General features: G+C 33.8%; 2 protein-coding genes across 2 annotated transcripts in view; both read left to right on the top strand.

Moving 5' to 3' along the window:
- The window catches only part of LOC116769237 (CCR4-NOT transcription complex subunit 6), a 103093-nt gene that overhangs the window by 14939 nt on the left and 71023 nt on the right, over positions 1–17131 (top strand). The gene's annotated exons all lie outside the window — the stretch shown is intronic.
- Positions 8026–11297, top strand: LOC116768999 (uncharacterized). The gene has a single exon (XM_032659970.2). It carries the CDS (start codon positions 8205–8207, stop codon positions 9618–9620), a length of 1416 nt encoding a protein of 471 aa, XP_032515861.2. The 5' UTR covers positions 8026–8204; the 3' UTR covers positions 9621–11297.

Below are 17131 nucleotides of genomic sequence, written 5' to 3'. Positions count from 1 at the left end.
AATCTTAAAGGTTGAGAGAATAACAGCTATTGCTAAAGCGAATAGATGTCTTCATAGTCGTTTATAAAAATAATTTTAAAATCCCATCCCTTACCTTTTTCCGCCACTGAAAACTTTCCATATTACATATTGTCTTTATTTAATTAAATTACTAATAACCGTTATTCTATTTTGTTTTCTTGCAATAAGCATACTTATTGCGTATGCTCAATATTGTGAAGTAAATTTTTTATACATTCGAAGTAATTAATTTGATTGAACAAAAACCAGACTATTGTCAGACAGTATCAAAACATGTGACAGATCTTGTTGATATTATATATATGTATATATAATATTTGTTTGTGAGTTTGTGCATCAATGTTCACATCAAAGTTGCGGTCGTGAGCGGTGAAAGTGATCGTGAAAGTAAGGCCGGAAACGACTGACGTCATAGTTTGCGCAACGCTCACTACTTGCGAAATTTTTATATTATAGCATCTGTGACACGTCCCGATATTTGAATAGCAACAAACAAAAACCTCCCTGAAGAAATTTCATTGAATTTCTATACAGATGACACATCATCATTATATTAAAATTAGGCTCCCTACAAACGAGCGTATCTAAAAATAATTGTCACACTTATTTCCTAATAGTTTAAAAAGAACTCGTCGTCTCGATGTATATTTGGTAACCGTCGCCCTAGAAACATGTGACCACGTGAATTTTTTTTTTGCCTCTTTTATATTCAATGGACGCTGTTCGGAATTGTCGAATCTGACTTTTACCGATGTTTTAATGAGGTCGAAATTAGTAAGCACATGGGTAAAAAATACGATCGCAAAATAGAAATCACTTATTTACGTTTCCTTAATACTTGATTTATAATAAGCGGATTTAAAATCCTATTAAGGTTATAAATGCGAAAGTTTGTTTGTATGCATTGACTGTAGCTCTTTAAAGCAAAAAATATTTGACCGATTTCGATGATATTTTTGAAGTAAAGTAGCTTATTTATCAGAACAAGATGTAGGCTATAATTGACTCATAAATCCCGTGTAGTTACATCAAGACCAAAGAATATACGTATTGTGTACGAAGTCACGTGACATATGCTAGAGAAGTTGCTTACAATCGATAAATATAAATACATAAATACATAGTTTTAGCAGAATAAACAAGTCTACCTGAGTCCCATTCCGAAGTCCACACACGCGGAGTCGTAGGCAAAAACAAGTGATGATAACTTGTTCGATATTAGCTTTTAGAAACTATATTTAATTTAATATATTTCTATAACTTTACATCGATATGGTATAATATTATTATCGAGACTTTTAAATATTAAAATTCAGATCGTGTTAAATCGATTTTTCGGATTTTTATTTTCATACGGCCTTCCATGCTGTGATAAATTTTGTGTTATTCATTTGTGAAAATGGACATTATTAAAACAATTTAACTTTGTTCTTAACGTTCGTTGAACTAGATGAAGTTATTAGTGCATTAGAAGTTGAGTTGGTGTAGGGTCGACCGAGACGGTGTCTGGAGGTCGCCCGACGTCCACACACACACACACATATATATACTCGTGTATATACCTACATTACAAACCCCCAAAAAAAAAATTAAGAATATTTTAATATGGCAATACACAACAAATTATTTCTTCAATTAATTTATTATATCACTTTATTAATTTTTAAATTATCCCTATTTATACATATATGATAAAATTTCAAATATTTCTATGTTCTTATATAAAAAAGTATATATAGTATATCTATATATAGGACTGTTATTTTACCCTCTGTATAGGATAAGGGTAATCGTTCGTGTTCAAGGGTAAGGGCATATACACTGCCGGCCAAAAGTTTGAGACCACAAGTTAAAATATTATTTCTTTATAAAATGTGTTATAAATACATAGTATGATAAACAATTAAGTTAACCCCTGCGTATACAATGGACTTTAACTACTTTTCGAAGCCATCATTTCTATTTATTTTTATGTTATCATCGTACAAGGGTCTTTTGTCTAGAAACATCAATGGGCGCCGCGTGCGGACCGCGCGCTGAAGTCATTGTAATATTATTATTGCTGAATATTATTCATTATTTGGGCTTTGTTTTGTGTAAATAGAGTTTTAGGAAATTTTAACTTCCCTAAAACACTGTGAACACCTGACTTTCCATGGAGTAAATATTTCTCAATCTTGGTTAGTCTGAGCTCGTCGTTCTTACACTGAAGACATCTCATTATGGGAAAAGTACGCCAAATTAGCGGTGAAACTCGTGCTGTTATCGTTGCTTTACACAACGAAGGCAAATCTGAACGTGCGATTGCTACCCAGCACAAGTTGTCGAAGACTTGTGTTCATAACACAATAACCCGATACAAGGAGACTGGCAGTAATCAAGACAGATCGCGGTCGGGAAGGCCGAGAGCTACAACTTCTAGCGAGGATAAGTTCATCGTGGTAACAAGCAAGCGAAATAGACGCCTGACAGCACCAGAAATCCGCGCTGAAGTGAACAAATCCCGGTCTACACCTGTGTCATTGACCACAGTGAAAAGAAGACTAAGAGACGCTAATTTATTTGGTCGCGTAGCCGTCCGAAAACCTCTCTGAAAGCCACAAAACAAAAAGAAGAGAATGCAGTGGGCCCTCCTCATCGAAACTGGAGTGAAGAAGACTTCAAAAGAGTTCTATGGACAGATGAGACCAAATTTGAAGTGCTTGGGAGCAAAAGACGTGTTTTTGTTCGGCGGAGTGCCAAGGAAAAGATGATGCCAGACTGTATCCTGCCCACAGTGAAGCATGGCGGTGGTTCCATTATGGTTTGGGGTTGTTTCTCCAGCCGTGGAACTGGAGATTTGGTACGAGTCGAAGGAATTATGAAAAAAGAGCAGTACAAACAAATATTGGAGTGTAATGCTGTACCATCGGGACTTCGGCTAGTTGGAGATGGCTTTATTTTCCAACAAGACAACGACCCTAAACACAGCTCCAAATTGTGCCGGGGTTATTTAGATAAAAAAGAAGCAGAAGGAGTGTTAAAAAACATGGTGTGGCCCCCTCAGAGCCCCGACCTTAACCCTATAGAACTTTTGTGGGAAGAGCTGGACAGAAACCTGCGCAGTTGTTGTCCCAGCTCACAAGAGGATTTGTGGAGAGTTTTGCAAGAAAGCTGGAACAATATTTCACAAGAAACAATAGACAAATTGATTGCCCGCATGCCAAGACTTGTCAACAAAGTGATTCAATGCAAGGGAGGGTTTTTTGATGAAAAATCTGTTTAGCTTTTCAACATATATTTTAAGTTAAATTGTCGAAGTGTTTAATATATTTTGTTTATATTTCATCGCATTTGCCATACCTAATAAATATTTCAACAAATCCTTTCATGTTCAGCTTTTTATTTTGGGTTTTACATCAATTTCCAACTTTTATGTAGGTGGTCTCAAACTTTTGGCCGGCAGTGTATGTGTAAAATTTTATGACCATCGGAGTAGCGTTTCGGATGATACGTTTTGAATAAACGAACTTACATTACTCTAATGTATACATTGCTTTAAATTTATCTTATTTTATTGTATCAGAACTCTTTATTACTTTCATTTCACCAACAATACGTATATACATAATTATGTTATTTGTTTTCCCTTACATCCCGTTTCAGTTGCCTTGCTAATTGAGCTATCGTGTCCTGGCTTGACTCGGTAACTAAGCATTCTGTACATTTAACCGCCATATCAGTACGGGAGGTTCTCTTACTGAAATCCTTATCAATATTTCCTAACATTACAGTATAGAAGAAACATTGTAAAGATTCCACAGAGATTAAATTCGCGTAATTATGTTTTGAACGTTATAGTACCTATTAACCGTTATGCTGAAGTGTCGAAAGCTCTCACGAACTAGGTTTAAGGAATATTCGTTGTACGTAAAGTTAATTAAAATCTAAATTGTATTTAACAGCTGTGTTAATAGCTTTAATTTTCTATTTCATATTGAAACCGTGAAAGTAGTTCCATATACATATATATATATATATATATATAAGTTAACCAAGCGGCGTGTATAATAAACATAGCGTTCCTGATGTTGTATATAGTCAAAGAGATGGATATCTTTGATTATGTTTGAAGTAGTTATTTATTGGTTCTTGATCCTATTATGGTCTAGCAACAAATAGGTAACCAACATTGGATAGCTCTTAATACAGGTACCTCCGAGGGCCGAGAGTTGTTTATTGCGTCGTAAAGACGGACCCGTGTCTCGGATACAATTCACTGTACGGTATTAAGATACAATTTATTTGTGAAAAGTATTTATTCTCTTTACGCGACCTCCCGACGCCGCGCCGGGGCGGACAGTAAATACTTCACAGCTCGGAAGTGTGCAGAGTAATTGATATGCTGCTGTTTTTTGTATAAAATAGTCGATATTAAGAAATAAAAATGTAATTTTATAACTTTATATTTATATAATTATTACTGTACGTGTGTGTGTCACTGAACTTCTAAATGGTTGAAACGATTTGAATGATTTTTGTTGCACGCATTTGGCTGGCGCCCCAGATGGTTTAAATGTACAAATCAGCCGGGCAGATGGCGCTGAAGACTTAATGTAAGTTATTTAAAATGAAGGCTTTAACGTGTGTTCCCACATGTATTGTTTTAACACGCCATATACATCTCTCCCTGAACGCAACTCCGATGTTCACACGGAAGGGGTCGCGGGCAAAAATTTGTATAGGTATACATAATGGTTTTAGACTAAAAAGTCAAACTCGTGCGGACTAAGAACGCTAGTGAAAGTTCGGCGGTAATCAAAAACGCATTAGTGGCGAACGTGGCGCTGATTTCGACGCGGGCGCATCCACATGGACAATTTGTAAAATTGAATATCAATATAATTTAAAAAATTTCCATTATTTAGAAATCATTCGTATCGAAGATTTGTTTTTTTTTATAGTTAAAAATGTTAAAGTTGAATGTATCAGTTTTTATTTTACGTCGCAATTAAACCGTTTAAAAACTGGCCTGATTAAGTGTTTTAAGATTTATTGATTCATTAAACAATAGTTGAGAAACGATATAAAATAAATGTCGCATACATTTTAACAACTATCATAAAGAAACCATCGCAGGGAATAAATATGAACGTAAATATTTTTATCGTTATCATTATTTTTTTTTCACATACATTTGAAATGGAGAACAATTTATTATAGAACTAATTGTAACTAGATCGAATAGCTAAAGGAAAATAATAAGTGTAAAGGGAAATTTAAATTTAATGAGACCTAAGACTTCCGCGAGTATTCATTTAAATGAGACTAATATTTTTTCGGATTGCAAATACGCTTAGTATAATATTAAAAAATATTAATTTCATTTAAATGTAAAATTACTCTATTATGCTTTGGTATAACTCACTTTATTTTTTTTTTACTCACTTAATTTACTCGTTTACGTTTGCATTGAGTTTAAATTAGAATTGAATGATGATAAATAGAAATAATCTGTGTTTAACGAAATGTCTTAAAATCTTCATTTAATGCTATCTCTGATTCGCTGGGTTGCGAAATGTAGCAATCGTTGATGACTACAAAAGGTGGAAGGAGGAGTGTGGTACAAGTCACCAAGTGCAAGAAATTCTATAGACGCAAAGATTGAATTATTTTAAGCCACTAAAGGCTAATTTCCAACAAAATAATAGCAATAATAAAGTGATTTTATTTACTAAAATAAATCTTCACCAAAAATTTTACTATCAAAGTTAATGTACTTAATTAAAGAGTACATAAAAACAAAACAGACTTAGTTCAGTTAGAGCCGTTTTTCAGTTGTTAAGACCTGTACAAATGCTCCCTACCAATTAAAACCGTTTATATATAATAAATTCTGAAATTAATTAAAAATATTTCACTTAAAACAGTGAATATAAAAAAAATGAAATACCTTAACGTTAAGATAAATTTATAAAAAAAATAATAATAAATAAATCGATGTTTTGTACGCTGCAAAATGAAATCATACGTCTCAAGCGTGACTCATACAGACTGCACGAAAGTATCGAAAGAAAAACGCCTTTTTAATGTATCTTACGTAAAGGAGAGATCCGCTCCGATACAGTTATAGCCCGGAACCGATTGTAGATATATTTAGAAAACTTATTTTATTCTCACAACCATTAATAGAAACGCTTTCTAATGTAGTTGCGAATTACGTAATAATCAATTACGTGTTCTGTAACGTACACGTTCGACAATTGTAATATAATTCGTGTCACTGTGTTGTGCTAATAAAACTGGGACAGTCCCATATGTGTCGTTTTGGGACGCATTTTAATCTAGTATTCCCTGAATTATGTGTTAATTTTGCGTTACATGGATATTATAATCAAAGGAAGGTTTAGAGAATTTATACATATATAATGTTTGCACTATCAATGTATATTAGTTGCTCAATATAACATGACTATATATGATTTACTTGCGATAATTTATATAAGAATAATTCTTTAAATCAATATTATGGTGTGTATATTTTTTCTTCTTAAATGAAACAGACATATGTACTATGTAGTTAAAATACTCTACTTACTCCGAACATATGCATAAATTGTATTATAATGTCAGCCACGGTTCAATTCGCTTTGTTGTTAATGATGCGATGGTTACGCAACCAGCCGTCCGGTTAACCAACTTTCACCTAACACGAATTGGTTATGGGCCCGTAATAGCTATCAACGATGAACATTGAAAGCGAAAGAGAGAGTGGATTGTTGGAATCGAATATTCCTCCCGAAGCCTATAACCCCGAGGTTAATGCATAATACAACCTTTGTGGCGTAAAACTCTTTTGTCTACCACCTATTATTATCTGTGTAAATTGACATTAAGGTGTCTGAAGGTTGACAGTATATGTTGATTAGAAGTCTTAAACGAACAGATAAAAAATCTTCCATTAAAATTATTACGTATAAAATCCACAATGTAGATGTAGATTTTATTTTGTAACAAAAATGGCTGTAAATCTATTTTATTTTTTTAAATTTGCTAATTATTGCCAGTAATGATGGCTAATATTTTTTAAAAGCTTATATTAGTTAATTACAAAACGTATTGGAACACGACTCTGAAATCAAAATAATAGAATAATTATTATAAATCTATATAATATTATATATATATATATATATTAAAAAAAAATATTTTTTCGCACTTAATAACGATGTAAGCTTTTAAGAATTATTATTTTATTTGGTTATAAATGTATCAAGTAAAATTTTTATTACATCCAAACCACACCCGCAATGCTCACTTATTATTTATCAATAAGTATATAAAAATAATTATGACATCCGCATCATATAGCCATAAGGAAAGTTAGTCAACGTGACTCTATAATGTGAGGTCGATCGATTTTCAACATTACATATATATGATAGAGGTTGTTTTTGCATGTTATTAATATATAAGTTTTCATACGTCGGTATCGAGTGAGAGCTTGTGAGCCGAGTTCACTTTCCCCTGTCCTGTGATGCTAGTTTTCAAAGGTCTTCATGATGTTCGTAGCATATGATAATTGTCATACTGTTCGATACTATGAAAAGATTTTCCTCTCATTAGGTTTCTATTTTTTTTTGTTATAACATTGTATGCAATAATGCTTGTATATATTGTGTTTAATTTAATACTTTATCTATGTAATTTATTACATTTTTCCGTAATTTGTTTCAGGTAAGATATATATTATGCAAAGCGATGTTTTCAATAAAAATCGCCTTAATTATTTCTTGGGTAAGTACATTAGTGAATATCTAATCATTCGGAAACTAATATTCGGTTACGCGATAGAACAATTTGAAATATATATATATCATCGTGCGAGTGGTTTATTATTTTTAAGCGCTACAAAAGTAAACAAGGTTTTAATAGCGGGGCGATCAGGGCTGTAAAGCTTTCCGTCGCAACTATGCCGGGCGATAGTAGCGTGGCGTCGCGGCACTCCCACTCGGCTATCGCGGCCGCAGCCGGATCGTACTCATTCACATCAGTCCACAGCCGGCGACCGCGGCGGACGCACGCGACGACATCCGTGCATTCGATGTTAGTTTACGTCCACGACTTCGTGACGCTAAGCGTAATATTGCCGTGACATTGTGAATAAATATAGCGAATATGGGTTAAACGACCCTTCGGCCGAAATGAGTCCGGGCGAGCGCGCCGCCCTAGGGCGCCGCGAAGCCCCTCGCCCTCGCTACGCCGCTACCGCACCGGGATTCCCGCCACAGTACTATCCGCCCTTCGGAGTTCCACATCCTAACGCATGGCTCGGAGCACCCCTCATATCTATGGCGGGGCGTAATCCTCCTAGAGACAACCCCGTGTCCAAACTTGCCATGCATGCTCAGGGAGCGCCTCTTATCATCCACAATAGACACGACCGTAAAAAGTACACCACTATACCTGAACAACGAAACCATCGTCCTACTGGACAGGATGTTCATGTTAGACATGAGAGGTGTGACGTACCTGAAAACGCGAGGCCGCGAAACCAAGCACAACAGCAGCAAGTACGACCCTCGCGGAACAACACACGCAACAATAATACGGATGCAGTCAGTGTCACCAGCGATGAAAGTTCTGGCTCTAATAATTCAGAGACAATGTTACCGAGAATAATTAAGCCAAGGAAACGACGTAAAAAAGATAGAAAACCCAATAACATAGTTCCACACGATCTGACATCAGCGGCGTTGGAACTCGGTGAAGTCGACCACTGTGTAACAAATATGGGGTCGACGTCTCACGGCATTTACGATGAATCCTATTGCAGAGATGTGACATTGCCGTATCGGTTACACGTAAAAGTATTAGACTACCCGGACCCCGTCCCGGAGACGTATAGGGTTACAGCCTTAGGAGAGGCTTTGGAGGCTACTCGTTTTGGATTAGCTGAAGCAGCATCCCCTGCAGAATCAGCGGTCAGTTCCTGTCAATGTCGCTATTGCGATCCCGTCGGTCAGATCTGGGATGCGAATTCTCTCGCTCATTTGTTGGATGAAAATACGAGTGTTGACTTTGCACCGACAAAGCTAGAAGATTCGATGAAAGTTGTCGGCCCGCTTGGAAAGCGCGGTGGTGATACTATGTTGAGACGAAGCTGGAGCGACCCTTCAGCGCGAGTTCCTGAAAGAAAAGCTAATAATAACGATACATTGTCGGCTTCAAATCTTTATTCACTCTTTCCTCTGCCGAGAAGATCAATTTCTTCAGAGCCTAAGTCCCCACTCGCTTTGGAGATATCTTCTGAGATCGTTACTTCAATGAACGGACATCGAGACTTGGAAATTAAGTTGTTTTCTACTTTGCCTCCAGCATCGAGCTCAGATGATCTGTCATTCTTCGACGAAAAAAGTGAAAGTGCTACCAAGAGTGCATTCTCAAGTGCATACCCAAGCCCTGAGCTAAAATTGAACAGTGAAGTGAACTGTGACAGAGTAGTATTAAGTGATAAAGGCGCTAAGAAGAGTGAAAATCTAGATCCAAGTTGTTTAAAAACAGTTGGGGTTAGCGAGAATTCGCGAAATATTTGTGATTTAGCCTTAGTATCTGCCTGAGGTCTGCGTCGACCAAACTTATTATTCGTTTGATTTGAAAGCGTAATATATAATGAGTCCAGATAGCAAACGCTCGCCATTTGAGCCGGACTCATATCGTCACAGCGAGGCATTCATGGAGCGTCTCAACGCGATCCAAAATAAATGAGATCTCCGAATCGGTTTCCTGTAGATTCTATAATAATTTATTTTTTAACAATAGATTAGTGAAACTCGACGGGAACTGTATCTGGCTGTATTTATGAATAGTGATTCGCCGCTATATATGGGACATTGTGTCGTTCATTACCGGTTGGAGTCCTTCGGGTGTCGGGTTCTTTCTAATTGCCAGCGCAGTTTGTGAACAGTCAACGATTCTTATAACAATAATTAATTGTACAATATGGACTAGCTGCCTTGTGTGTAATTAGCGTTTCACACTACTGACACGGTTGCTCGGTTGCGTGCTCTGTATTGCGGTTTCCAGTAGTTTTCACCGCTCTGCGTTCCGGGTTGCGCCTCCGCACCGGTTCATATCTTTAATGACTTTTTTTTTATTTAATCTCTCGGCTCACTCTTACCTTAACAGTTTTGTTTAACATAATAAATACATTTGAAATTACGATTACATCTTTTCTGACAATCCAATCTTGAAAATAATATATATTTTTTTTATTTTTCAACGTAAAAACCAAACTTAAATAAAATACGTAGCCCACAAAGTCGCTTCAGTAAAAAAAAAATGTTATCAATGTTTGTTCTACAATCCAGCAGTTCATTGTAAACTAACTTGAAAATCACGTGGTATTTTGATAACAAATGAGTTTTCACTGAACATTCATTTAAATTCTTGTGTTTTTTCCTTGCGTTTTTGTTATAAAATGTTAAGTGTGTAAGTTGTTACCATGTTTTTTTTTTTTTGATATTAACATAATATCGTTTTATGTTATTTGGGGACGTCATTGATCCGGCAATGAACGGCGAATCAATTATATTATTTATAATGTTAATTTTACCTGTTTTTATTTAAGGAAGGGTCCAAACTTTGCCAGATAGAGTTCCGTAATGTAGATAATGTGAATATGCCTAGGTTATACACGATCTGTACTTGAGTACATCGCTATCGTTGGGTTTTACACGTTGCACGGGCTGTTTGGAGTGTTTTAAAGTTTTTTACTCTCGTGTTCTTAGTTTTTATTGCTCAGAATCGCGTGGGATGGCATGATTAATAGTATCTCGCTTTACTTCTATCTGAGATAGTCTCGGTCGGTGCGAGTTATAACCGAGTGTTATCAACGAAAATTGTGATTTAATGAGCTGTAAACAAGTCGCCAACGAACACCAACCGGTCCTGATAGTTGATGGTGTTATCACAAAATATAAAAAAATATCATTATAATATATTACATCGATTTATTTAACTTTTAATTGCCCAAATTACAATAAATATCTTCCGTGTCATTTATGTGCGTATACTTTGAGTATTTTATTTCTAGGGTTATATAAGTGACATGTGTAAAATTCAACGATTCTCAATAATATAATATGTAGGCTATGTTCTAACTTACTGAGTGGATGCATTTTATACATAAAGTTATATATAAATAGATTTAGCATTTGTTTGTGTGTGTCGTGATGACACGAGCAACACGCTTGCACACTATTTTTGTACAATAAAAACGATATTGCCCTGAATAATTTTGTTTTATTTGTTTTCAGTGTTATATATTTTTTTTATCTCTATGTTGTACACGAATTGGAATTCACATATATACAGCACATGCGAACGTAGTTAAACGTCAAAAGATTTATTTTACATCACTATATTTATATAACACATTCAATTTAAATGAATTAGGAAACATTGGTATGGAATCCGAGAGAATAATGGGAACATAAACGCTGTTGGTTTCTTTGAAAAACCACAACGAGCGTCTATCTTTTGTGTTATTGCGTAATGATTCCATCGAGTTTACATTTAGAGTATAAAACCATAAAATTCATAGCGTACAAAGATGTTTAAAACCGTGATGTAAACAATAAAGCCATTTACGTAATTCTTTAAACACTTTCTATTGTCGAAAACACCTTACGCCTGATTACGCGCTGGCATTGTTACTCGTTTTCAACATACGCTTTTGGCGCTGAAGAAAAACACAATAAAAAATATTAATATATTTATATTCTCATAATAAGATTCTTAGACGTTTGTACGAGATTTGGTCCCACGAGGATGACTATAGTTATCTCAATACTTCAATCACATCGTTTGTTTTGATAACCATCAAATACATTAAATAACAATAGTTTATATATATGCGTGATTATAATTTAATTTTATATATATTTAATTATGTTCCTTAATTCGTGTCATTTATTTGATGTATACAATTTCAGCTGCTCAAAAACAAGTTGTTATCTTTTAAGTTGATAATGTCTTTATCGGTTTCTTTAATTTATATGTATATATTTTTATTTATCTTGTTATTGCAAAACGATTTGTTTTATCGAATACAAGCAATAAGTTATATCGTGTGTATGTACATTGTATCAGCTTCCGTTTTTAATGTTCATATGTTTAAGTTAATATTAAAAAGAAACAAATTTTTCTTTTTACGACTCTAGTATAATTTCAATGTGGTGCAAAATATTATTAAAGCAAGATTTCATAATCCTGATAATTTTTGTTATCATTTATGATTCTAGTAGCTACTGAATATAAGTACATTTACTAGGCTACTATAAAGATTATCTAAACGAAAGTGTTCTCGGTATAAAGAAATGGGCGCGATGTATCAAGGACATTGTCGTCTCGCTCAGTCTGAATGTACATTTTTTTTTGTCTGCTTCTATTCAAGCATAGAATGGTATTACTACCGGTTTGTTTTGTAGTCGTAACAAACGCTTTAGTAAACTTTAGGTAAATATTCGTTATAGCTGGTAATCGTATGGATGTTCAAACATATCAAGAGCCCTTGTCTGATCATATTTTACCTTAATCGTCGGTGTTTATAACAATATTAGAACTTGGGTCCGCGTTGATCTTATCTTGTATGTTGATGGCACAGTCTGATTGTGGACATTCCGTTTACTTTATAGGATAAGCTTCTGAGCTGACCTGGTTTTTTTATGTCTTAGTGGATATGTCTAGAAAAAACTAATAAAAGTATTGTGCCTAATATAAGCAAATAATTTATCATGTCTAATATATTCGGTTGCTTTTTAAACGATCTCTGATAAGCTGTTACGATTAAAAACCTTCTCTTCAGTTTGATAACGTGCTCTTTAATTTAAACGGTTACGCGAACTAATTAACGCTTTTGTTTACGCTCATTAAGACGGAGAATTCTCTATAAATCTACATCAGGTTTGAGCCGTCAAATCCCAATACACTATGTTGTGTTTGTCTTTTATTATTTAATTCAGTACTCTTATATATTTCAGTCATTGCTAATGCTTAACTAAGTTGCGACGTTAAAATTTATTCGACATCATTCCTCATACTCTATACATATTTTATACCGAGACATCCACAGTTTAATGACATTTGTGTCGTATAAAAACGCGATAATATTCAAATGCATTCAGTACATGAAACACACTTTAAGTAACTCGGGTTCTCGAGTATTTTATGTTGTTTTTATTTTGACAGCTGCATCATGATGTCCCATTTAAGACTGACGTTCAGACACCTGGACTGATAATGACCGGGGTTGGTCAGATTCACGACACTCCGAGATGTCTCTATGATATTCGAATACTAAAACTTAAGTCAATGGATTCGTTTCTTAGAAACGTCAGGTCCAGCCAAGGCTCAATAGACAATTAATAATGAGGACCCCTAATAAATTATGCACATAACCTGACTGCGCATTACATTAATTTATTTTATGCAGATCAAACTGATATATTATACCGCCGGGACCCCGGAATAACTCAAGGTTAAGTATGGAAACACACACGAATATTATTCTAAGTGTTTGACGTAATTTTAATAGCTCTTCTGTTGAGAATATGTTAAACGAGAAATAGCAACAAAGCATTGCACACGAGCATAAAGGACGCACGTGGCTATCGGCCTTGAGGACGGACGACTACAGACAGCTACACACACATACATGCATATAACATGAGAAAATTGTTATTCTAGTTAAATGTTTCTAATTATAGGTATCATGACAAAATATAAAGCGTCAATTAATTTGATAATGTTCAAGAAACGAATTCTTATAGAAATTTGTATCTAAAGTATCATTGCCTCGACATATGGATGATCAACTCGATCTGTTTTAATTATTACATGTTATAATTAAAAAGCATCCTTGACTGATATCTCAATAAAATATAGATTAATGAAGATTTATGCGTTAGAACTGTCACGTCTTAAAATGCATGCCGGACAATTTAATTTATTCTCATTAGAGATGTTAAGCGGATAGAAATTTACCGTTGCATCGGACTGGATTTCGTCGTCCGAATGTTTCTCTTATTATATATTAAATTGAGTTATAAAAATGTTTATTGTATGTCTTAATGATTTGTAGATCTATGTTGTCTCGGGGTTGGTAGAAAGTTGAATTCGTATCGTATCCGTTTGACGGTTTCACTGGCGATTTCACTCGCGAAAGCACACGACGGGAATAGTCGTCTATTATAGTATAACTGGGGGCTTACTTACGGACAGCAATTAGTGATGACAGATTTATGTAATTTATATATATTTATATTGATTATAAAAATTATACAAGCTTCTACCTGTGGCTGTGACCGGGATTTCAAATATTTTAACAAAGCTTTTTGTCAATTGATTCATATGATAATATTTAATTATAGAAGTTTTAAACGTTTTGCCAATAATAATAATAATAATAATAATGAAAACTATTACATGGATTTCCATTTTCACCTAAAAAATTAAAATAGTCATTTGTAATTTGACTATAATTTATATCCGAGTAACGGATCTATATTTCAATTGTATGCGTATTTATTTTCTCTGTCATTATATTTTATTTTGACGAAAATAATTTATTTTATATTAATTTTGAGTTCAATTACAAACGAACATTAACATTGGCATATAATTTTTAATGTATTCGTGACATTAACAATGATGCATAAATAAATATTCATGTGGTTCGTAAAAATATTAAAATATATACTATTTTTGTTTCGAAATTTGGAGCGTTAGACAATTATAAATATTCAAGAAAGGACATTAAGAGCAAACATTTCAGTCGAGGCTGGAGATTGTTCTTCGTATGACGTATCACATTGTCATATATAATCATCATATGAGACGCTCAAAATTTTGTTTGCTCCAAGGACGAATGACGGTCAGTCCAATATCCTCATTAAAAATGGCTTATCCTCTAAACTGCGAGGTCGATTGCCCACCGATGATACGAGGGTTGAAAAGAAACACAAATTAAAATTGTACGATTTCTATCGTAACATAATTCATTGAAACATATAATTGGTGTTATTTTCATAATACGCGCTTTATTATAATGTGACGGGCGATTATTTTAATGTCGGAGCATTTTTGTTAATACTAGTTTAATGGTATGTTACGTTGGCGTAATTTTTTAACAAAGCAGCCAGTCCTTTAATGTACTGTGGTGGTGTCATAATGTTTTATTCCTTTTAGCCATCGAGAAATATATCAGGGCTTGAATGTTTTTAATTCGGATGAGTCTGCACTGTTGTTGGTTTATCGAGCAGAATCCTTTGAAGTTCTGCTCAGTCATCTAATAAAGTATTCAGGGTGATGTCCGTCTCGGAGCTATCTGTTCTGATTAAAATGCACCAATCGCCAATGCACATTATAAAGTATTACTCGTAATAATCTCTGTGATATATGTCTACCGAATTGTTCTATAGTTTTCTTCATTATCATTCAACATTTATCGTATATTTAGTACAACACTGTTCTGTTTTCATTATAACAACAGTTAGGATTGAATTACTGTAACATATAGATAGCATTTCTATGGTTATTGTAATAGAATTTTGATTGTACATCATCCCACGTCGAACGACACCGGTCTGAAACCATCTCATTAAACGGCCGGTGACATTATGCTTCCATTGTGATATTCGTAAGCCTCAAACGATATTCTAAAACTTATAATGTTATTGATATCGAATATTTAAAATCATAACATAATATTTGCTTTACCTGTGTACAATTTACATACATTCAAGGGCACCTTTTCAATTCACGGTTTGAATTATTATCTGACAGGTAATAATAATTATAATAATCTCGTTTTGCCCAATATTTCGTTATCTATGCTGTGTATTGATTGACTGCGCGGTTTGGTAATACATAATGTTAGAAGCTGGTTTCTCTGTTTGGGCGCGGATAGATAAGGCTGGTGGTGAAAGTAGAAACTGTCGCGTATTGGATGCTTTTACAACGAACGGATTTTCTAACGATTCAGTTAATATTAACAGCATAAGACGATAGAAACTACGTCAAATGTTCTTTGACTTACATCTGACTAATTATAACCGCGACCTTATGTTAAATCTGTCTAATGCGAGAGTACATTTTTTTTAGCGTTTTACAAAATAACTAAGTTTTTACTTATCAAAATTTTATATGTGTCTATATTTTTCGTTAGAATTAACTATGTTTTATTAACACAGCTGTGAACCAAATGTCATATACACAGAATTTATTACATTATATATGATCCCTACAAGAAGTACGTATGTACATCATACAAGTACGTAATAAGACTTGATATTGAGAAAGTTGTGATGCTACTCTCCCGAGTGAGGTTCGTTAAATTTTCCGTTCCTTACGTGAACGTCTGTTGGAACTCGCTCCGTTTGATAAAATATAAAGAATGAAATTTATAGCACTCTTAATGTAATTTATATTAGATGTTTATCAAAAATGATAACATATTTATATGATAGATCGTGTCAAATAAAAAACATGTTATGTATAACAGTAGGAGGGAATTTATATGTTATATTTATTAAAATTTATGTCTACTTATTAATAACTTTGGAAATAAAGATTTGTAAGATTTTCGTAAACAAACTTTTTTTTTTTTTTTAGGATTTAATTCACGCACTCGCCGTGTAAATTGACACTTGTTTAAAATGTCTTTTTATAAATCATAATATGTGAAAAATACAGCTTTATTTTTTTATATTAAATTGACATATGTAACTAATAATAACAAGGTTACGTCTCGTCGTAAAATGATTTGTCCTTTTTATTATTATTATTAATTTATTTTGATGTTTATTTTCTTAAATACATTTTTAAGGAATCGCGAAAAAGCCATCAATACATTTAAATTTAAGTCGTTTCTCAATTTCTAAACATGTTTCTAATTTAATATATATTTTTTTTTAATAAATTTTGAACCGGTCTGGTTCGTTTTTAACTCTGTTGTCGTATTAAAAATTTTTATCAAAATAATGTATAATTCACACTTTATAATGATATGGGAATGATTTAAATATAAATTAAAGAGATAATTTTTTAGCCTCGATTTCCTTGAAGATAT

The sequence above is a fragment of the Danaus plexippus genome, chromosome 5, assembly GCF_018135715.1.
Source record: "Danaus plexippus chromosome 5, MEX_DaPlex, whole genome shotgun sequence".
Lineage (NCBI taxonomy): Eukaryota > Metazoa > Arthropoda > Insecta > Lepidoptera > Nymphalidae > Danaus > Danaus plexippus.
Note: the sequence above shows the minus strand (reverse complement) of the source record. Positions and strands in the feature narration are given on the sequence as shown.